This window comes from Accipiter gentilis, chromosome 9 (genome assembly GCF_929443795.1).
Source record: "Accipiter gentilis chromosome 9, bAccGen1.1, whole genome shotgun sequence".
NCBI lineage: Eukaryota > Metazoa > Chordata > Aves > Accipitriformes > Accipitridae > Astur > Astur gentilis.
The window spans coordinates 4,659,624-4,683,448 of record NC_064888.1 but is presented as its reverse complement, the minus strand read 5'-3'; the positions used below and the strand labels follow the sequence as shown (position 1 = coordinate 4,683,448).

Below are 23,825 nucleotides of genomic sequence, written 5' to 3'. Positions count from 1 at the left end.
TAACCAGAAATCTTCAGTTTTAATGAACCTAATGTTGGAAGCTTGCAACAAAAGGTGCATCTCGAACACTTTATTATGGATACAAGGGGCATCAAATAACTGCTAGTTTCAATTTAACTCTGGCAAAGACACCAAGGATTGATTAACAGCTTGAGTGTAGGCTTCAGACTTTGCTCTCCAAGAGCTCCTGTACAGGCCCAGGTGAAGATGGGCACTTGCTCCTGCTGCCCTCTCCAAGGAGAGAAGTGGTTGCTCAAGGTAATGCACCAGGCTGGTGGCAGTGGCAGCACCCTGTGACACGCTGAACTGCAGTTGCTCCACTCGTTAATTTTTGGGCTGGAAACAAGCCAAATGCTACTGTGATATTTGTCCAATTCACACCACTTACTGGCAACCAGAGCATCCACTTGTGTGTTTGCCCTCAAAACACAACCCTACCTGAAGCTAGGCTGCTCTGCTGTCGCTGTGCAAGGAACTACTTATTTGAAGTGTTTCCCTTTTTTTTGCTATTGCCTATCTCTCCCTCTTTCCAGGTTGCTTTTAGCTTCCCAGAGGAGCCTCCCACCTCCATGCTGCTGTCCCAGCCTTGGGGTGTGCTCCCTAGAGCTGTGAAGCACCGCACGGCGACCTCCCTCTTTGCAAACTGGATGCTATGTAACTGGAAGCATCTTATGAGGAGCGACTATGGACTCTGTTTGTCTAGTCTGGAGAAAAGGAGGCTGAGGGGAGACCTCATTGCTTTCTACAGCTTCCTGAGGAGGGGAAGGAGGTGCTGAGCTCTTCTCCCTGGGATCCAATGACATGGTGTGTGGGATGATTCAGGGCCGCATCGGGGAGGTTCAGCCTTGACATTAGGAAGTACTTCTTTACTGAGAGGGTGGTCAAACACTGGACCAGGCTTCCTAGAGAGGTGGTCGATGCCCCAAGCCTGTCAGTGCTCAAGAGGTATTTGGACAATGCCCTTAGTAACATGCCTTAACTTTTGGTCAGCCCTAAAGTGGTCAGGCAGTTGGACTAGATGATGGTGTATGTTCCCTTCTAGCTGGAACTATTCTGTGGGATGATTTCTTCTAAATGTTGCTTCCCACAACTTACTCGCCCTTTGCATGTTTGCCAGGTGGCGTTTGCCCTGGATGCCTCAAAACTGCTGAGCTTGTAGGAGGCTGGTCCCAAACAATATTCTCCTTGTTGTGTTTGAAACCCAGCCTTTGTGTCATGGGCTCACACCTGATCCACCCAGAACACACTTTAATGCTGTATTGGCGAGTAGCTCCTGCCTTACATTTTGCACAGAACAAAAAATTTCTCCCAGAAAATGCAGGAACGCTGCATTTGACCAATGTGTCATAAAACCAGTGATGTGGGTTAAGAGCAACTGGATGCTGGAATAACCTCTGAATAAAATGCCTCATCAGCTTCAGCTGATCTCATGCCAAGCAAGTATTCTTCAGGCACAAAGATGACTGTGTTAATGCAGAGCTCTTGAAGCCGGGTGCCTCCTTGCGCTTTGCAGCAGCTAATTAGGACTCAAGGTCCGAGAACTGCTCGCTCGTTAATTCCCCAAATTGCCATCATCAGGAGCTCCTCTCCCTGGGGAAGTTTTCCCCGCTCCTCGTGCTGCGAGGAAGCAATTCCTCAAACCCGGGCGGGCTTATTAACCGCTTTTGTGGGCTTTCAAGCTAAAAGACGGCGGGTTTTTTTTTCCCCCCCCTCATGAGGCAACCTTTAAACTGAGAGAGCGGCCTCCAGTCAGGCCTCACCGGGCCGCCTCGCCTCCCTGTTGGCGGGAGCGCGCCGGCGGCCCTACGGCGCGCCCAGCAGGGGGCGCTGTGGTGAGGGAGCGGCGGGGAGGTGCCGGGGAATCTCGGTGCCGGGTTGAGGGAGGAGCGGGGCCGCGCCGGGATCCTGGGAGGCCGAGGAGGCGGCAGGAGCAGCGATGGTGAGTGTGGAGGTGTGGGGTGGTGGGTCCCTGACTCGGCCGCTCCACGGCGGGGGGGGAGAGATAGGGGTGTCCCGCTGCGGCCTGCGCTGTCCCGGCTGTGAGGCCGGGGCCTTGTCCGGAGGGGGGGGGGGGGTCTCGGTCGCCTCTCAGGGGCTGCTTAACCGAGCTCGGCCGCCGGCGGGGTGGGTGGGGGGCTCCGGCGGGAGGGGGCCGATGGCCCCCTCCCGCCGGAGCCCCCCACCCACCCCGCCGACGGCCGAGCCCGGCCCGAACCCCTAAAAACGGGGATGGGGTGCGTGTGTGTCACTTACAAGCCCGGCAGTGCTTTCCTCGTCTCCCACAGGTGTCTAGTGTCAGGGCAGGGAGGGTTAGAAATGGCATTTTCTGTGGGGTTATATCGGCGGGGTGGAGTGGGAGTTGTATTTTCCGCTTGCTCCGGATTTTGGTGAAGGTGCCTGATGGCTCTGCTAAAAGTTACCTGGCTAATAGAGGCCCTGTTTACTTTTTGGTTTTTTTTGCTAGAAGTAGTAGAGAAGCAAACTCTTCAGTCGCAAGCGGGATTGCTTGAAATATAGCCGGCTCTGGCATGCAGCGGTATGGCGTGAGTTTTCTGAGTCCTCAAACCTGGAAGGGGTGCTACCTACCTTCCCCTCCCTCCCCCCCCTCAGGAAGGTACCTTGAAATCGTGGCTGCTGCTGGGTGGTAGATGAAATAGCATCATCTCTGGCTGACTGCCTTTTCCCACTCGGTCACGGGGAGCAGCTGTCGGTGCCCAAACACTCAAGTGCCGCTTCCTCTTCCCACTCTGGTGTGGAGCTGTGCCCAGCCAGTGTGTCACCACTTCTGTGTAGGGGACAAAGGCAGGGCCCATGGCATGCCTCGCATCTGCCAGCACATGTAGCGTGGGACAGCATTGAGAGCTTGCATGGCTTGTGTTTCAGTTGCTTTCAGCTGCCAAAAGTTCACTCATTTGGAACCCAGTAAATACTGCACACCTTGTGCACGGTGTGGTCTAGACTGGCCTGGGGTTGCTGGAAGCATGCTGTGTGGTCAGGCTGTTCTCACCTTAGCCTCTCTGTGCCAAGGCTTTGTGGAGAAAACGGCTACTTGCTGCGTCTGGAAGTTGTGTGCAGGTCTGCTATTTTATTCGTTAGGCTAGATGGTAGCTATTGCCCAGGGTTCCTGGCTTCTCAAAAGCTAACAAAGTTGGCTGCATACTCAGGGGCTGTGAGGCGTTCTCTGGAGAAACACTGATACATAGCGTTCTTCCTAAATTCTGGTTTTAGTCTGCGATCCTTCCCATGATCTTAGCAAAAGGGATTGTGAGGCACTGGGAATTTTCTTACCTAGGTGAAGAAGAATCTTGCTTCTCCCATGTACTGTGCACTTCCAGGCTACTAAGAGTTTTCCACCCTCTCACTACCCTTAGAAGTCATAAATGAATTGCTAACCTGAGCAGGAGAGGGTCTGCTGAGATGATGTCTTGCTCCTTCCCTTTCATTTCTCTGGCACGTATTTTCACCGTTTGGCGATGTTAAGATAAACCTAATCACAGCATTTATTGTGTGTATGTGGTTTGACTGGTGTGGCAGTGATCAAAACCTTGCTGTGATTCTCTTGGCAAAAGGGATTCACTGGAGCCTGTTTCTGTGAGTAAGGATTTTGAGGTGCTGCTTGTCTCTTCCGCCAAAGATGTGGTTCTGGTAATGAAAAGGGGGAGTATCAGTCTGGTCTCCTCTTGCACCAGCTGTCTCCCACCACAGATCCCGGTGTGCAGTGAGGGTTGTTTCAGAAAGCCTGATCTATTTTCACACACTTTGGTTTTTGGAAATGGAGTGATGCATTTTTGACCTAGAACTATTGCTCTCATTCCCTGTGTCCCAGGTGGTCAAAGACATTCAAGTATTAGCAGGTCTTCCTTCTGGAGTATTTAGTACTGAAATCTGTTTGTGTACTGGCTAAATGGCTATGGCCCTTTACTGGTTAGTGTAGTGATAGGGACTTTGAAGTGTCTTTTAGTGTTGTCCTTAGAGTGCGATGTGTAACTGAGATTTGGATTCTGTCCATTGATGTTGTAGTGGCAGGTGCATTGGTCTCTTTGCAGTGGGCTGTGGTGATTGGGGTACGACTTTCTTTATTCTTTTTTAGGAGAGATTTGTGTTTCCTAGAAATTTGCAGGTAAAAGTCACTTGGAAGCCCTTGTGTTCTGAGTGTTTCAATTTCCTTTGCCTCCTCTAGCTCATCAAGGTCCATCCGTGCCACGTATTGGGAAGGGCATGTGACTAGGTATCACAGGGGCGGAAGAGTTTTGCACATTCGTGTTGATAAGATAGTCTTTGAGGATCTTGCACTGTGGTCCAAGTTGCCCAATAACAGGGCCCTTAATGTATAATAGAGGCATTCAGTTTGTGCTGATACTAGGGGCTTTGTTGGAGGCTTGCATAACCCTGCTAGGAAGCTGTGCCAGGTCTTGGTGCTGCCTTTGTTCGGGAATGCCTGTTCCCAGAACAATTGCCATGCTATTGTCTGCTTTCAGACAGCTCCCGCCAAGACTTTATCTTTTAACGCTGCGTGTACCTCTGCATGGCACTGAGCTACTTGCAGAATGTTTCAAATAAATACCCATTTTGTTCTCCAGAAGGCATGTGGAAAGGACTGCGTGATCTGCATCTGAGAGGATGCTGAGTGGAGGAATGAACAAATGTGTCCAGATGAGTCCCAGCACATAGGGAACTGAGCACTGCTTTTATCCTAATTATTGTGGATGCCGGGAGAGGACGTTTCCTTGCAGAAACTGCACCTTCTTGGAGCTGGTGACCCACAAAGATATCCGTAATGGGTTCACGTAGGGCAGCTATCAAGTGAATCCTGTTTCTTAGGAGATTTGAGAGCTGTGCTACCTGGAGCATGCCTAGATGTTTACAGAAACTTTGCTTTTATAAATTGGTTTGTTGTAGTGAGCAAAGTGAGCGATAGGCAACAACATCTTGTGCGTGTTTTGGGTTAAATGAAATTTGAAATCGCACCTGATTTTGGAGTCCTTTGGGCTGCTGTAAGTCTGCACATCTTCTTAACCTTGCATCAGCCTTTCTCCATCTTGTTTTGGCAGTTTTATGTTCCTTCTCTGCAGTGGAAGCTGGGATGCTGCTGCTCTTACTCTGACTTGCTGCCTTGTTTGTTTTTGTGCTGAAGCTATAATTAGCCATTGTTTAGCCACTCCCCTTGAACTCTTAGGGTTGGTGGGATAGTATGTGTGCGTTCATTTTGCAGACACTGTATATGGGGGGAACCCCCCCACCCCGCAAGGTTTCAGTATGGCAGTGCATTTATTTCCACCAGAAGAAACTGGTGGTACCAGGGAGCTGTGGTAAGATGAGCATGACCTGAATGTGTTTTTCTTTCACGTAGTTCAGCCCATGTGTCGAAAGGTTCATGCCTGTGTCTGGTATCGCTCTGTGTGCCCACATCCTTTGGTGAGGGGCTGCAGCATGCAGTCCAAACCTCGAGCTATAATTAGGAGCTGACTAACAAATATTCTCTGCTGGGTGCTTATGTAAAGATATTTGTCACACTGGGGGTGGCAGGGAGGGACAGAGGAGCAGATTCATTACTGGGGTGCAAATCAAAACACTGCAGGCACACGCAGCAACTAGCACCCTCCGAGGCTGACGTGGCATTGCTCAATCCCATTCCTCCTCTCTGGTAGGAAGCTGGCTGGCTGAAGGCTGCAAGTCCAGTACTTACCTGCGGCTAGGCCAGTTATGCTGCGTAGTTACACTGGTCAGATGTGCCTTTTGTGGCCAGAGCTTGCACAGGCAGCAACGTGTTAGCTAAGGCATGGCTAATTGAAGTCTTCCTTCTTCTTAGAAGCAGAATAAATAAATGAAGCTGCTGTGTCATTGCTGGTTTTGTGCAGTTTATTTTCAGTCGGGAAGCCTTCTCCTGGGAAAAAACTTGTTGCATAGGAGCACAGGCCTTAATTACAGCGGCAATACCTGTATTCTGCACGCTACCATAATCAGAGTTGACCTAGCTTGTGCAGTCGCAGTGAGCAATCTCTCTCTGCCTTGATTTACTGCGTGCCGAGTTGTGTGACATGCCACCTTGTTTATTGGCTCTGAAGTGAGGGAAGACAAATGGCAAACGCAGATGTTAAGGTTTGGGCATGGGGGAGGTGGTCACAAGGTCCCTGGTTTGGGAAAATGTGTGGATTCAGGTGAAAGCTGAGGATGTGGTTTGGTGTTAGCAATTCCTACTCGCACAGTGAGCTTAAAACTCAAATTTAAGCTATTGCTTAAAATAAACTTGCATTTAAAAGCTACTTTTATTCTGTGGCCCACTTTAAATGCTCTCCTGAGGGAAGGAAGATTCTGCTGATAAAACCTTTTTTCCACAGGTAAATTTTAATGGTGCTTCCGCTTTACAGTGTCAGAAGCACGAGGCACTTGTAACAAAAGTGTGAGGTCCTCCAGTTTATTGCCTTTCTGTTTCTCTCTCTCTCTTTTTTTAAGGCTTATTTGAGTCCTAAAACTCACAGCCGAGGAAATGCTGTTCTGGCAAAACTGCAAAATGTGCTCTCGTTAGCTTTGGCATTTTTTCCCCCCTCTTCTATCATCTGGGACAGAAGAGCATTACTGCAGTTAATTTGTCCTCTTTTGTAGTGGCATAAGTGCTATCCCTGGAACCAGCTCAGCTAGCTAATGGCTTTTAGAAATAAAGTACTAAGAATGTATATTCCTAATCTGTGGAGCTAAAAATTCAATATGTAAACTGCTTGGGTTGCTGAGTGCATTAATATTAGTACAAATGAACACTGCAAGTCCTAATGATAGCAATTAGTATTTTATCTGATACCTGGGTCTGTCTTAATGCTCTGAGAATTAAAAACAAATCCTCCAGTGGAGATTTTTCCCCCATGCTTTTCAGCGTGCTCACAAGTCGGGCTTTTAAACTGCATCTAAAGTAATCCTGTGTCTTGTGAAGCTTTTGTGGGGGGAAGGTTCTTTTAAGGAAATAAACCCAGCTTATCTACTCTCCTATAATGGGAAGGGAAACCTTTATTTTTTTTGATGCCTTCACAAATAAGCAAGTTATTGTCTTACACGAAATTCTGTCCTGCAGATAGGCTTAAAATCAGGCCAGCTTGTTGTCTTTTAGCCCAGCTGGGAAGCAGTAATAGCAGGGGCGAATGAATGCTATAATCCTGCAAAGCTGGAAGTGCATCCCTTCTTATTGTATGTGACGAAAGTTTCTTTTGGCTGAGGTTGATTAGAAAAAAAAAATCCACCTGTTTTTGACTCTGTTATGAGCAGCTCCTCCAGGGCTGCTGGGAGAGGGATTCAAATGGCTTGGCTGAACACATGCTATTTATTACCCCTGCCTCTTCCCTGTAAAATGAGGAAGCGGTGTAGGGCCGCAGCAGTGAGGCTGCAATCACATGTTGTTGGGTGTAATAAAAACAAGAGTACGTTCAAATGCAACCTTCTGAATGCCCTCTAGCATCTCTAGGATTAAGTTAGTAATTCAGAAAGTAGGGGTCTCTCCTATCTTGCTGGATACTTTGGGGCAAAGAGGCGCTTTAAAAACACTGACTGTGTAGTTAGCCAGGGAGCTGAGAAATTGTATTTCATTGCTAACTCATCTTCCATGCTAATTTTCGCTGGTTTTTTTTTAATCCCTCTTTTTAGTATCCTCCTAAACTGATCAATCTCATCCTTCAAAGTCTTGTAAGTATGAAATGACTTAAGGAGGAGAAAGTGAGAAATACAGAGAAAACTTTACCCTGTCAAACTGTATTCTTTGTGGAGTGATCTCAGATTGTTTTTTAAACAAGAAAGGGAAAGAAATTCTTTAATGGCTTAGAATTAACATAATGAAAATCTTCTCTTGTTTTTTTTTTTTTTTTTCAAAACTTAGATATACCATTGAGTTAGCATCTATCATTGCTGGTGTGCATGATTCTAGCTTGTAGTAAAACTTAAGGTAAAATATTTTGTCTCGCATCTCGGTAATGGAAAAGTGAGCAGAGCCAGAGGCACAGTGCCTTGCATATGTGGTAGGCTAAGAGCAGAAAGGTGGATGTTGCTCATTCATCCGTGATGTCTTCGTTATGTACCTGAGCCTTTTTTTCTGGTAATGTGGCTGAGAATATACTTTTGTGGAGCAGCTTGCTGGGGTTACAGTGGTGTCATGCATCGCAGACATCCTGTCTGCGCTTTGCTTGGGTTCACCTGAAGTTCAGAGTCAAGCAGCCTGAATTTGCAGACCAGAGCACTGGTTTGATGGGCTCTTGGGAAAGAGAGAACAGGAGGGCCTTTCTGGTGGGTTTGCTTATCCCTGTGATAGGATGCAAGAGTTGCCACTGGTGTTGGTTGAGTCTAGAAAAACTGACTTATTTTTTCCTTCCATACCAGTGGAGAGCTGATGTGCTCCAGAACGCAGTGGTTTAGATGGGGAGCGTGTGATTTGACAACAGGATGTGCAGTTGGCTAGGGTCTTCTGTCCAGAGCTTTCTCCAAGAGTGAGATCAATCTCTTGCCAGATTTATTTATTTTATTTTAACTTGGCCATTGACTTAAGTGACTTCTGTCTAGAACTTCATGTTCCGTTTTGATTTTGGGCTTATAGCTTACAGTATCCTCCATCTTCAGGGAAAAAAAAGCACAATTCACTTCATATTTGATGCTGCAGCATTTTCTTTCATCAGTTGAGAACAGCTGTTGAGACACCAGCACATTAGTGGCTCCATTTCCATCCTTTACGTGCAGTTCCAAAACTGAATGATATCCTGGCATTAGCTTCTAGGCAAGGAACCAAAGTCATCGTTGTTGGCTAAACACTCCTTTCCAGGGTTTTTTCAGAGAAGATTGTGCAAACTTGATGAAACTTAAGTACCACCTCTGGGTAGTTGAAAAAGGTAGCTCTTCCCTTAAATTCTAGGGTTAAATCAGCTTTGTGGTGACTTGATTTGAGGACTGGGCATTAGCTAGTACATTGCCTAATTGCAGCGGTTTATGTGGCTGCCTTGTTTTCAAGGCTGAAGTAGCTGGTGTATTTTTAAATTGCCTTTTGCCAAGCGGATGGGTGCTAATTTGACTTGTCATAGCTGAGTGCTGCTCCTTATGAAGGGACTGGGTTTTGCCCAGTTCAGTCTGTGTCCCTTCAGCCTGTGCTGGGACATGGGTGATATTAGTCCTCTGTGATGGGTTGACAGTATTGTTTTGCTGGAATTTTTTAGCTTTATGTTTGGGTTGCTTAAATATTTGTAAACTTTCTCACATTATATGCAGTTTACTGCTTTTCCAAAGTAGTGAATATTCATTACTGTTGTCTTTTTTTGTAAGGAATCCTGCCTTCCTCCACTGATTATTTGGAAGAACTTGCTTTTTTTTTAGGCTGTTTGTATCCTCTCCAGTTGTGTTGGAATGACATGTTATCCCTAAAGGTGACATAAAAGATAAAATTAAATGCTGCTTCTGTTGTTGGTTTGACCCAGAAGTGAGATCTGTAAAGGGTCCTGAGAAGGAAAGTTTTAGTGGCTTTTCATTTAGTGGTTTATTTATATCCATCTTTGCACATTGCTCTAACCCCACCAAGAGTACAACAGCATAGGTATCAAGGATGTATTCCTTCCAAGGTTTATTAACAAGTCTTTCGAAAGGCTCCATGTACTTACTCTGTCATTTGGAGAGTGAAGCTTTGTAGCGCTAGAGATCCCCCCAGAAAACTACCTGGCAAAACTAGGCTTGACGGTAGGTTAAAAGGCAAGAAGGGTTTGGAAGAGTGCTCTGGGGGCGGCTGAAGAAGCTTTAAGAAAAGTGAAGTAAAATGTACGAGCTTTTGTCTGTAACGTGCAACAAACCCCCAAATACTTATTTTGGTCATAGCTCCAAACAAGGTGTGGTTACCTGGATTATTCTTATCCCTAGAAACCTTTTTCCGGAGAATTGTACTGGGGGAAATGGCCTTTTTCCCTCGTGCACATCCAATTTTTCCCACCCTATTCTTCTGAGACTCTGGAAGAGAGTCTGCTTTGAAGCTATTGATTAGGTACTTGGCTCTGTCCTGACAATAATTGCTAGTTTGACATTGTAATTGTTACTGCATCACAGTTTTCTTTTTTTTATTTTGGCAGCAGCAGTGTTTGTCTCTTTCATCCTCCCTTTGTATGGAATGTACTAATTAGATCTTAAATTTAAGGAGTTGCTCAGTACTTGCATCTTTAAAAATCCAGCCCTAGGCACTTAATAGACATGGTTTGGTGGTACCTGATGAATGGTGTTTCCTTTCTTACAGGTGTATTGTAGTAGTTCAGTCTTCACTTGCCACCTGATAATTCCTTGGAAAAAATTATTAACGCAGCTGCTTCTCTTGGGCTGTGGTAGGATCTGGTGATGAGTCTTGAGACTGTGAAGCTTGCACATCTTACTCGTCTGCTCTTGGCACTTCTCTCTGAATATTTGAGGTCTTTCATGATGTGGGTTTTTATTGGTGGCTCTTGACTGGAAAGGTGAATGACAACTATCTTCTACCTGTTCTGTTTATAGGAATTAAGGAAAGCATGGGGTCTGCATACTGAAAAGCACCTTTTTAATAAACTCATAGATGTTTTGATGCCCTATTTGTGTGCATTTGAACTTTTCTCAATACCATTCTTGTTTTCCTTTGCGCAGGATGCCATTATTCCCTACAAGGAAATCCTGCAGATGTATTGGGAGAAAGCAACAAGCTTTGTGAATGCCCAGTGTGATGGACTTGAACCCTGGCAGCTTGTTGGGCTGACGTTTTCTTCTACGCTTTTAAGTGTATGGCTGCATGGCTTCCTCTTCCAGTCTGAGAGTAAGTATTTGAAATGGGGGATTTTCTTATGTTTGCCAGGGAAGGGAAGGGGGACGGAGTTGTTCCTAAGTAGTGGAAGGAAAGAGGATGAAACAAGGCCAAACACTTGTTAAAACTGACTTTCTGCTGTCAACTAATATTAACAAAACCCCCTTCCAAATTAAGGTCAAGGCCTGTCTGATCAATGAAACACTGCCATTCCTTCAGAGGGTGCGGTAGGCCAGCCTGGAATGCATCTGCATCTCCTTCCCTTCCCTCTTGTCTCCCTTTTGCTTTTGGCTAAACTATTTACTTGTTGCAACACTCTCTTCTTGCTCAAAACCTGGGAAAATTTATCTGAGAGCTGGGTTCTTGTGAACTTAGTCACTGGTGCAAAGTGCCTGGATAACTCTTGATTGTTTCCCTTCCTGCTGAGGGGAGGAGACATGCTTTTGATTCAGTGTTGGAGACATGTTTCATCCTCAGGATGTTCAAGATAATTGCATGTGGTGGTGTTGTGTGGATTTTTTAATTTATTTTTTTTCCCAGAGCATCTTCCTGTTTTGAGTAGTTTCTGATGTTGACAGCTCTTCAGTGGGATCTCTTTTGATGAACCTGCAGTTTTCTGTCTGATGGTCAAAGATAACTACCTCGCCTTCAGAGGAGAACATGGTGCTTTTCAGTTCCCACAGGCCTTAGGGTTACACTCCAGTGGCAGTTTGTTAAAAGCCAAGTTTTTAACTTGATGTTTACTTCTGTGCCTCTCTGTTCCTCAACCGGCCTTTTTTCTTTTTAAAGATGGGAGTAGCTGAATAGTGGGAACGTCTATGGAAGGAACAAAATGGTATGAAGCTTTTGCTCAGCATAGGGTTATGTTAGCTTCTTGGCTAGTATTTGTACTGTTGCACAGTTTTGTTGTTTGTTTTTTTTTATTGACTAGCTGTTATAAGATCTAATTAGATTGTCTGAATTTTTCAGGAGTTTGCAGTCTTCTCTCACTGTGGAAGGTATTAATGAAAGAGTGCTCACACTGAAATGTGCAACAGAAATGTTATTGCCAAAGTGTTAACTAGTGTTTGCTACAGAATGTGCCAAACTGCAATTACTGTCCTTACGTAGCTTTTCAAAATATATATGAAGTGATATGAATTGGGGGGGAATGTAGATAAAATTGCAAAGTCCTAAAATGGTTGATTTTTAAAGTTTGTTTAGTTATTTTTTGATGTAAATGTCCTGTAACTGCTGGTGCTCAATTGAAATGCCTGTAGGACTCAAAAGCATTTTTGGTGGCTATAAAGCATCTGTGTCATCCTGCTTTCATTCCTGCCTTTAGAGCCACCCCAGGAGTTTTCCGGTGTTTGTCATCAGTGGCTTCTCTCATTTCAGTATTTGGGCTGTGGTGGAATTTCTGCTCTTCCCTCTGTCTGTCCCCTTCCCCTGAGTTGCCTCCTGTTGCATCACCCATTTCCTATATCAGATGGCCAGACACCAAGCCAGTCCTTGTCACATTATGGCTGAAGTACTATTTCCTCCTTTGATTTGGGAGCCAGTTTCATGTTGCTGAGTGTTTTCATGTTACAGTACTATTCTGGTTTGAAGAGGCAGAAAATAATTTCAAAAAGTTTTTTCACTTTTTGCTGGAGACCTTACCTTTAGTGAATCCTAAAATCCCTCTCTTTCCTGTAAAATTCTCCATGTCTGTGCAAATTCCCTTATAAGTAAGAAAACGAGTCAAATTATTGATTCCCATAGATGGCTACTGTTCTGCAAGCCAGATATTTCTGTAGCATGGTCCACTTCTGAACCTTGCTCTTTGGTATGCACATCTGTCTCACCATGTCCCCTTGGTCACTGTGTTACTTTAGCTTGGATCAGAAATACTGAGCCTGTGTCATGGGCTGTATCAGAAGTATGTGCTCTGAGTCCATTTTTTTTGTTTCTGGAGTCATCTTAGGTTAATTTCTGACTTTTGTCTTTCAGGTTTAACATCCCGAACTAAAAAAAAGTTCTTTAAACTACTGAGAAAAATGCCATTTATTGGGGCTATAGTAAGTATTTGAACAACTTTTCTTAATATTATGTCAGGTCCTTGTTCCAACCTGCATAGCACTCTCTGAGAACTTCTGTGCATCTTTGTTGTTGTGTTACTGTGATCATAATGATCCAAGGATATAGATCTGGAAGGTCTTCTGCTGATACCTGGTTTAATGAAAGAGATAATTTCTACCTAGTCTTTTTGTCATAGTATCATTCTCATAAAATGAGGATGCCGCCTTTTTTTTTTCTCTTTTTTTAACCAAGAATTAGTGAGTGTGGTTACAGAGTTTTCCAGTAACATTTCCTTGTTGTTAGATTTTAAGAAAATATTTTTATTTATGGAAGAAGGGGCCAGGATTAAACTTGAGTTGTTCTTCTGAAACAATGTCTTATTCTTGAGCAAGTGTGAGATAGCCACGTGTTTGTTGTACAACATGGAAGGATAATTTTTTTTAATTCCGATGATTAGTTTAGAGCTCAGATACCTATTAGCATTATAGCACAAAGATATTGGAAGTTTGTGTAATCATTAAAACAAGACAAGCTTTAGTATTTGGGAGATGTTGGGGGTTTTTTTTGCATAAAAACTTGAAACTACAAATGTCAGCATGCTTTAGCACTTTAATGACTTAATGATCAAGAAATGCACAGCTTGGTTTATTTTACCTAGTAAATGATGGTATTACACTTGATTGCAGTTCTTTCTGCTTGATGTGTTGGCATATTTACACATTGATTCATGGGGTCAGGATTGTTATAGGCAATTTTATCAAATGAGAGTAGCAAAGAGGAACTTTTTCCTTTTGCCATGGACACAGGCGGTTCCCCAGTTTCTCCCCAGCCCTCTGGAAGGGACTAGCATCCCCCCTGTATGTCATGTTAAATGCCCCAGCTTTCACCTTCTGACTCAAATAGTCCTTGATCAGGTGAATTAATGACTTGTTCTCTTCTGCTTGTATTTTTTTGTTGGCCTGTTAGAAGAGGACACCTTTTGGCCCCTTGTATGCAGTCCCTATTTTGTCCAGACTTACCTTCTCAGGGCTAGCGCTGTTAAGCGCTCCTGTGCCAGGGGACTCCTGGTGTGTCCTGTCTGTGTACTCTTTCTGCTCTTTGGTAGGCTGATACCTGATAACCTATCAGTTGCTTACAGGAGGCCTTGAGTTTGAGGCATTCCAATGTCCAAAAGTCTTTAAAGCTGATGATATCCCAACACCTGTGTTGCCTGGAAGAAGAGTCTCTACTTAGGAATATGCTATGATAAGAAGTCCGGGCCTCCTTGCGTGTAAGGTGTGGGTGGGAAGAAAGAAATCTCCTAACTGGGTCTGTAGTGGAGATTTTTTTATTGTTTCTATTTTCCAGAGTTTCTAAACTGTGCGTATGGTGGCAGGAGAGACAAGGTGCAAAACAGAATGCATCTGAAGACTTCTACAAATTAAAAACTGACTTAAAAGGGATAAAAATGCAGTATTTTTGCCTTGAGCTTTGTTTTGTCAAGTGTTAAGGAAGGGGCTCAAAGCTCCCACTGCTCATCGATACTCAGTAAAGAACATACTCTGTCTGAACATTGTGGTGGTGGTGTCTGTGCTGTTAAATGAAATGCAGCCAAGCAGTGGCCCAAGTGCCACTCTGCAGTCACTTACATGGGTTACTTGGCACAGTTCTGGGCTGTGCCAGCTACCATTCCTGCAGGCAATTCCCAATGTGGTTTAGGGACTACTGTATGCCAATTCACTATTCCAGGCAGCTTGGTTTTGGAGGGAGAGGTTGCTCGGAAGGAGGAGTTGAACTGTGTGGCTGTGAACTCTGCTATGCTTTTTCGTGATAGAGCTGAAACAGTTCCTATCTATTCTGCTCAATAATATGGATGTAGCTAGTGAGTTCAGTCTTGCATGCACTCAACAATTATTTGTAATATGGCCAGCGCTATTGTTGATAGGATTTTCCTTTCTTTTTAGATTCAAAAGAAGATTGATGAAGCCTTGAATGATGTCACTTCCAGTTTATCCTTCCTGAAAGATGAAAAGGATTATATCAAAGCACTGCCGGAACGAGGCATGAGCCAGCCTGAAGTACTAGAGAAGATGAAAGAGTACAGCTCAAAAGGTATGAATGTGAGTCTGTACTGCAGCAGAGGTGGGTCTGTTTCATAGACCTCACATCAGACTTACTCTCTTAAATGAGTTCTAATGACTCCTGCTAATGGTTTCATCTTAAATATTTCCTCCCTGATGTTCTTTGCTTGCAAATTTTTGTCTGTTTTCCTTCTGGAAGTGACTAAGATCAGTATTCATGACTTCTAATAATGTATTTGGGTATTTACATTGAAATTCTGTTCCTTCCCCAAGAATTTGAGCCTGATGATGGGAGAGCCGAGAAGAGAAATGTGGAAGAAGTTACTTGAATGCACTTTTGATTACGTTTCTGAGCAGTAGCCTAGAAGTTTGACTTTTAACAGAAATTTATTTTCTGTGAAGCCCCAGGGAATACTCATAATAAAAAACCCCCAACTTCCAAGCAGGATTTTTAGGGAATTTCCAAGACTGTCTCTCTTAATCAAAGTCGTAATGGTTTGTGCCTTGAAAATGCCATTTATGGAAGGCAAAGTCATGATAATGCTCTCCTGGTTTGAGTCCACATAAACAGTGTCTGAAACTTAATTTGAGTTGTCTCACTCATGTAAATATCTCCACCCTGATTCGTGTACCTATTACTGCTAATGAGCAAATTTGGGTGACTTGCTGTCCAGAGGAGAAGATATGACTGACCTGCTCCTATCCCAAATTTGAGAAGTGCCTTGAATTTTCTGCTAGAACAGTGCACCTACTCCAAATGCAGAAACAAACACTTTTGCAGTTGAGTGTCCTATAACAACTTCCTTCTTTTTTACTTTTAGGTATTGCTTATGTAACTTCTGTCTGTGTTTCCCCTCATGATTACTTCCTACCTTCACTGGGTTGCTCTTTCCTTTTTTCTTTTCCTATGGTCCCCTCCTTCCCACACACATATACTCCCCTTTGAAAGTTACTTGGAAATGGTGGTTGAATTGTGACTATGTTCATCTTAAATATGCTTGTGAAGCTGATGCCATTGAGTTTTGAGAAGGAGGCTAACAGTTAGCAGAGAGAGCAAATAATCAAACAAGTGGAGATACACTGCCAGGGTGTATGGACGCAGAAGGTTACTTGGTTAAGTACCATCACGCTGGACAGTGGGTTGAAACACTTTTCAGCAGGGTGTGCTGCTGATGCTGTTCCATCCACCTGCTCTCATATGTTAAAGCTTCAGCAGTATACTGTTTTAGGTCAAATTCAATTGAGGCACCCGGCATTGTAGGTTTTAGCAATACAAGCTTGGCCTTTCTGTCTCTTCTCAGCTTACAGTGGTGATGGGTGCTCTTTGAAAGTGGCTTTAACTTTAGCCACTTTAGAGTTCAGTTGGTTGGACAGCAGTTTGGGGAGACTGAGTGGGAATTAAGTGGATTACATATTAATATAACTGCTTGCTGCAGCTAGATGTTGTTTATGTGCTGACTCTTTAGTCATCATTCGCTTGCAGTTTGCTAAGTTCATGGAATACATGATGCCAGAGGCTTAGTGTCACACACAGCTATCTCTGTGGCACAAAAATCATACTTGTTCCTCATCAGTGAAATCTCAAAAGCTGAATCCTCATCTGCAGAACTGGTGAGGTGACTTCTCTGCACTCTACATGCTTTCTGAGAATGGCTGTGTTTGCCAGCAGTGTGCGCTTCCTCTTTCAGGAGATGTACGTTGGCAGGATGGGAAAGTCTCTGGGACTGTGTACAGTGGTGAAGAGAAACTCACCCAACTGCTAGTGAAGGTAAAGTGCAGTCTAACTTTGCATCTTTGCAGATATCCTTAGCGTCTTCAGGGTGACCAGAAACCCCTCAGCACTGTTCCAGCATTTTTGAAAATAAATAAGGAAGATCTAAAACTAAGGCTGCCCAACTATGAAGACAGAGCCTATGGTAAATGAAGGTGGAAGGGGAATTATTAGGAAAGCACTTGGGCAGTGTAAAGCTAGCCAAGTGACTGTCCCTGAGAAAAGACAGTATAGAGATAGTTAGGATCCAATCGCATGAGATGTTGTTTTGAGTAGGAAAGTAAGAAGCTGGTTACAAGTGAACTGGAAACTGGTACTGACCTTCTAATTCAGGGAATGGCAGGAGGCATAAAATTGCCATAGATCAGCTTCAGCAAGCCCCTGACAGATGTGCCTTTGCTGCAGGCTGGAGTGAAAGCATCCTTGGTCGGCCTGATACTGAGAGGCCGTGGGACCTTTGGACTGGAACAGCTTCACTAAGCAAAACTGAATTCCTCTTGGTTTAAGCAAAAAAAGAAGTTTGTAAAATGTTTTTTGGCATTACTGTGGAGTCCAAATCTTACAACAACGGAGCACTGGCATGCTTCAGTGGTGTCTTTGTTAGGTCTGTTTACCTACTCAGGAACTTTTCCCTTTGAGAAGATTGGAAAATAACCTAAACAGCCCAAAGGTCTGTTTTCAAAAATATCTACTTCAAGAGGTTTTTTGCTAGAAAGGGAAGTCTAGCCTTCTTGCTCCTGGGAACAGCTTTTATAACAGCTGTAATGAGCCCTGTTTGGTGGTTGCTATTGCTGTTTTCTTCTGTGTGTTGACATTTTCTTTGCCACTCTGGGGAAACATAAAGCTCGGAGCAGCCTTTCTAGAGGGGCCTCAGCTTGGATTGAGTGTTGTGGAAACATTCCCTCTGTTTGTGCTGATTATTCGCTGTTTTATTCTTCTGTATTTCTTTTAACATCCCTGCAGTTGCTTTTTGATCTCGACTGCAGGAGGTCGGAACTGGCCTGTTCCAGCCTTATCCTGTGAGTCCACGGTTGCAGAACAGGCATGAAATACTGGTTTCCACAGCCACTTTTGTTGTGGTGTGGGTGGGCATTTGTGCTTTTCTAGCTGCTTCAGAATTCCCCTTTAATAGTAAACTTGAAAACTAGTTTTGCAAAGTAAATTTTTTGCCCTGCTTTCTGTAAAGCAATCACAGGGTGCATATTGTGTTATTTTTTTAAAATAGGTAAATGATTAAACCTGTCTTTACAACAATAGATATTGCTGTGTTATAGAATCACTCTAGAGGCCAGAATGCCCTAGAAAAACAAATGATTTTTTTTTTTTAACCCCTTAGCCATAGCTTCCCAGCTTGTAGTATTTACTTGCAGCAGCAGTTAAGTCCAGGTAGCTCTGCAGTATCGTTGCGGCTAAATGCAGCTATTTGCTTATACAGTGTGTATGGTGAGTTCTCAAATCTGCACTGGTAATCCAGTGCTTCATCGGCAAGGCTAACTTTCTGTCTTTGTTTTCTGAAGGTGTATGAAGAGTTTGCCTGGAGTAATCCTCTCCATCCAGATATATTCCCTGGTTTGAGGAAGATGGAAGCGGAAGTAGTGAGGATTGCCTGTACGCTCTTCAATGGGGGCCCCAACTCTTGTGGTGCTGTAAGTAGCCTGTCTTCAAGTGTCCTCTGAACATTTTGGATATTTCTGACTTGTGTCAGGTGTGCAAGCACACCCTCTGCTATCCATCTGAAACTGAGGTCAAGCACATTCTGGTGTATGCCACGCCAGCATAACTGTATGGAAGATGGTTGCTAATTGCTGCTCTTGGTGAAGCTTTGAGAGACAATTTAACTCAGGGAAGTAGTTCTCTAGCCAAGACCATTTACTTCAGTGCTTTTTCACACTCTTAAATGATACAGCCTTGATGGCAGTTGGAAAAGAGAACCAGTGTAATGTAGCCTGGCTGGCTGTCAGTGGGGGACAGTGAACAGAGCAGTGTCACTTTGAGTATCTCCCCTCAGTTTTAATCTCTGAACTGGAAATCTGTGAGCCTGCCAAAATGCTAAGATTGAGGACAAGGCCAGCTGGCTGGCTAGTCACCAACAAGCAGCTTGAAATGTTGGTGATCAAGCAGGCATGGTATGTATTGTCATCTGTCCAGCTGGAAAGCTGTCTTTCCAGGCTTTTGTGACCTTCCAGTGTACTATGGTGGAAACCAGTTTTAAAGCCTTGATAGAATTCCTAGCAAGAGTCCAGATGTGTGTTCCTAAACTGATGCTTTCAGAGTTAGTCAAAGAGCAAAAGATAGGAAATTGCATGGTGAGCTATTATAAAAATAAGCCATGGCTTCTTACACTCCTCTCTCTTGCTTTACCTTTTTGATAAGGATCCTGAATTCCTTAGGCCAATTTCTCTTCCTGTTTACATGGTGCATGGGACAGCAAGGTCTTATCTCCTAGCATGGTGGTCAGGTGCAGCAAGGGATACAAATAGGCTGCTCAACAACTTGTGAAGAAGTTGTTCCATTTATGAGAAGAATCCAGATGAGATTTTTCAGAGACTGGGCATGAGTTGATGCTAGGGAGGAAGAAGGCCAGCAATGGCTGAAGATCAGTATGGGAAGGTAGTGTTGACTTGAGAACTTGGGAGGTGAACTGGCCTTGAATGGGCTTAATCTGATAGTTGGAGGCTTGGTTGTGGAGGTAAGTACTGGAGTAGCTGTATAATAGGTGTAGCTGAGACCAAACTCCACTGGATTGAAGATGAAACCTGACTGCACAGTGTCTGGCAGTATAAAATGGGAATGCCTTTGATAGCAGGAGGTTGCACCCTGTGACCTGACTTGTCTTCTCGGGACTGTATTCCTTGTGCTGCCTTCAAGTTTAGAGAAGGAATGTGCCTCTGCTTATAAAAAGCATTTAACCTCACCTCATCTCCTTCCTGGTTTGCAGTACTGAGAACACTGGTGAGATTATCCCTGGAGTGGGGAATAGGCTGGGTCTAAAGCTGTTGAAACTCATCTTTATCAACAGTTGAGATGTCAATTGATACAACAGTCAGATAGCTCTGTGACGCTTACCATATGCTTGGAGAGCTTTCCTTGCTGAAGCCTGCAACACATGTGTTCAGTTTTTGTTACGTAAACCATGTGTTGTTAAAGTGTCAACCTCAGCCCTGTGTGCTCTTTCACTAAAATTTAGAAGTAGAATTGCCTGAGAGGAAAAGTTCAGAACAGGTAAAAAACTGCTCCAAACCAATAAGACAGTGGTCACGGCCAGTGTGAGAACTCCACAGATGCTCTCTGGGAGAATCTCTCTTCTCCCTCTGTCTTCCCCTCCCTTCTGAGGATTGTGCCACAAAGCTGTGGCTAAGATTCAAACAGAAGCAAAGCAAGCAGGGAAGCATGCAACCTGCCATGGAGTTACGTTCTAGCTGGTTGAACAGTCAGATTTGCAGGGTGAGAGGGAGGGTTGAGAAGTTGATTGGCTGGAAACAGAAGATTAATTGCATCTCTGTAATTATCTTGTCCAAACAAGCCTCTCCAGTGGACTTCTTGTCTTCCTCCCACATTGCCCTTCCTGACTGTGAAGTGTACAGAGTTGCTAATCATTGATGGAGAGATGTAGGTGGATACGTGGAGGTCACATGCTCTTTAAGTAGTTGGGCTCAAAGACCTTCCTTATTTCCTTCTCCCCAAAACAGCATTAACATTTCAGAATGATTTCTGGAGGCTTGGACAGTTACAAAGTAATTTAAAAAGAGCATTTTTTCAAACTGATGCTATGCTTTCTGTCTCTGGAAGCCCCTGCTATAGCTGGTTGCTCAGGCTGCTGCAGTTACGCTTCGGTAACCGGTGAGGCTGTAAAACAGAGATGGCTAAACCAGGGAGGGTGCAATGCTGTGAGTTATCTTTATCTTTAAATTGATCTGTTCAGGAGGTGCTGCTGGCTTTTTCTACTGAGAAGGCTTCTGGTTTACTCGATTCAACTTTTGCAGTGTTGAAAACTAAAACAAATGCTTTTTTTTCCTGAATTTCATCACTGCCATCTCTGAGCAGTAGTGTGTCTTAGTGCCAGGTCCCTGTCCACTGGATTTACTAACCTGATTTAAGCAGCTGGGACTGCTTGTCCGATTTTGTTGGTGCCTGTTGATGGTCCTTGAAGGCAGATGGAGCTTGTTGGTGTTTCTGGAGAGTGTATCTGTGGCTACGCTATGTGCAAAACACCAAAAGTTTCTGTGTGTGCTTCTTGGTGAGGCAATTTCACTTCCTTTGTGCTCTGATTTCCACAACAGGCTGCAGAACAGTGCTTTTTGGGGCTAATACTCTAGTGCTCAGTCTGTGAAAAGCAGCACAGTGACACATTTGTGCTGTTCCCAGGGCTTTCAGCAGCCTGGGGTTCCCTGCACGGTCCTGCCCTGTGACATGTGGACATCTTCCTAAACAGGATCTCTGGAGGGCAGTCGCCTGCTTCCTCTTTGAAGGTTTTTGGTGTGTTTAATAAATGCTAAAATGAAACACGTCTTTTTAGATTTCTGCATGTTAAATCAGATGAGCAGCTTGCATTATTTACAGAAGTTGCCTTTGTTTGAGACATGGGGGCTATAATTCTTCTTAGTTTAAACATGGGCATAAAACCACTAACAATGCCCTTGTGGTGGGGGGTGTGCAGGCGTGCCTTTTTGCCTTAAATTGCACCAAGAGATGTTCCAGGTTTTTAAGCAGTTTTTAAAAGTAATCATTTTCAGCAGCGGATGGATGCTTCCTATTTCTTGCTAATTACTACTTTTGTTCTTACTTTTAATCATGTTACGCAAGAGCAAAGAGACAGGAATTGGTGATTTTTGGCTCCTAGGAGATTCTAATCACATTCTTGCAATGATTTGGAAGGACTAATTAAGCTCAGCACATAGAGGAGGAATGGGGGAGTTTGTTCTTGTCTGATGTGTGCATGTGTTCCTGTTCACAAGGTGCTTTGTTTTGCAGTGCTGGCTCTGTGGATTTCCCCTCTAATTTGGGGAGAAATCACCACTTTTATGCAAGCTTCAATGATTATTTTTTTTTAGTAGTTTTTTGAACTTTAAAAATAAAGGGCAGCTTTGAAGTGCAGGGGGAAATTGCATGGGGGGGGTGCGTGCCTGTGTATTTGATGTCAATCTCTCTGTGAATTCTTCTTTGCACTTACTCTGCAGCTGAGGACAGGATACAGGAGGCAAAATCAGCAGATGCAAACCTAAGCATCCTGTAGAAACCATCTTGTCTCTTCCCTCCAAATTCTGGGCCTTCCAAACTTTGTTGTAGTGCTGGCTGTACATTCGAAGCAGGACTTTAACAGTGAAATGCGACTGATGTGTCTTGGGGGGCCTTAAGCTCTGCAGATCTGTCAGGTTTTATCTGTAGTGATGAGCAGGTCACCTTGAGAGAGACAACTAGTGGAATTTACAACCTGCAGGTTTACAGGGGTTTTATGTGCATCTGCCACTACGTTATGACCATGCAGTGGATTGTGGTATATTTTTACTCTAATGCTACCTTAGAAATAAACTGTAGTTTGCTTTCTTATTCAAGGAGTAGTTCAGCTCAGTGAAACTTTGGGTTTGAAGCTTTGTCTCCAGGGTCTGAATGGACGTGTTTCCCAAGGTGGAAGTGCAAGCAAAACTTTAGAGAGCATGAACCAAAGTGGCTCTTCTATGTCTGACAGTTTGACAGTGACATGCAAGTGGCATGGCTAAAGAAATCCTAGAATAGCGACCGTACCTTTTATTGCTGTTTTAATGTTGAGGTTCCAGGGCACTGGAATTTGGAGGGAGGGAGCAATGGAAGGGATATACTGAGTTTAGAAAGCAGGAGGGATATTTTTTCCCTATGCTTTCTCCTCTCCCCTCCCAAGTGGAAAATAATAAATAAATAGAGAACAAAAAAGTCTGCTTGCTTGCCTTTTTCCACACACTTTGCCTGGCTTTTGAAGATAGTGCAGGGTTGGAAAGCTGCTTAAAACAATGCCTATTTCCAGCCCCTTTCCCCCATGGCATCGCTTGAACCCGTGGACTTTCATTTAGAGGAGAGAAAAAAAAAAATATTTATGTGAGCCATTGGCGGGTGCTGAATCACTGCATGTTGGCCGGCTGCCGGCATGCTGCAGGCGGTGGGGAAGTTGTATCCTGTGACAGTGATTCAAGCCCTGGCTGTAGCAAAACGAGTTTGCTGTTGATAGCTAAGCTGACAAAACCTCCTGTAAAGGAGCAGACTCCCTCTGCAGGTATAAACTGCGTGGACCAAAAGGATTTTTGCTGTTGTAGCTGCCCTACGCTAAAGGTGCTGCTGTAGATCAAGCTGCTCTGGCACATCTCTGTGGCGGAGACTAATGTTGGTACTGACATGCCGACTGTGGCCCAATTTAGGAAGCTGATCTGGCTGAAATTCAGCTTTTTGGGTGGATTTTCAGCTGTCTGAACAAGCTTTCTGTGTGGTCATCTGCACACCAGTCTTGGTGCCTGGAAGGAGGATCCGTCCTGGATGCTCTTCCTTAACCTGCATCTGACCAACTGCTGAAAAGTGTTAACTCTGACCTACCAAAACCTGTGTGTGGCTCAGCATTTCCATGCAGGTGATAAGCCAGACTTTAAAGAAAGGTTTGTCATATATAAGGGCAAGATGTTGGTGTTTTGGTGGAGAGATCAAAATGGGGATAAGACTGTACAGAGGCTGCTCTTCGAGGAGCAATTATCAAGATGAGAGTAGAGGTAGCTACTGCTTGCTCAACAGGGAGCAGGCCTGGTGGCACGAAGAGCCTGGTGTTCCGTAATGTGAATCCCCAAACCCCCAAATCTTGCCTAGCAAAGTTTTCACAAACATTGTAATATTGTAAGCAATGTTGCAAGCAGTGTTATAAGTGTGAAATGATCCCATTCCTCTTCTCCCACCCAGCAGTAGGAAGGCAATCCGTGTTATACTGGCTGCTTTTTTTCCCCAAAGGTAGTAGCCGACGACTTCACAGATTTTTTCCTAAGAAGGGTTGAGGAATGACACAGCTCATAAAATGCTTAGGACATTGTGTTCCTGCTACCATCTATTTGCTTCACAATAAATGCAACAATTTCTTTATCCAGTGTGAGGCTCTGTTAGGGTTTATCTGCGACAGCTGTTGCTTTTAAACTACCAAAAAAGCAGAAATTTTCTGTGGTATGACAGTCACTTCCAC

The 23,825-nt window shown here is 44.2% G+C and overlaps 1 protein-coding gene across 1 annotated transcript in view; it reads left to right on the top strand.

Moving 5' to 3' along the window:
• Positions 1-1,886: 1,886 nt before the first annotated feature.
• The window catches only part of SGPL1 (sphingosine-1-phosphate lyase 1), a 32,120-nt gene continuing 10,181 nt past the window's right edge, over positions 1,887-23,825 (top strand). Inside the window, exons 1-6 of the mRNA XM_049811033.1 lie at positions 1,887-1,939; positions 10,615-10,780; positions 12,740-12,807; positions 14,752-14,899; positions 16,557-16,636; positions 18,157-18,285. Coding sequence (XP_049666990.1) covers positions 1,937-1,939; positions 10,615-10,780; positions 12,740-12,807; positions 14,752-14,899; positions 16,557-16,636; positions 18,157-18,285 — 594 coding nt within the window. The 5' untranslated portion in view covers positions 1,887-1,936. The remainder of the gene's footprint in view (positions 1,940-10,614; positions 10,781-12,739; positions 12,808-14,751; positions 14,900-16,556; positions 16,637-18,156; positions 18,286-23,825) is intronic.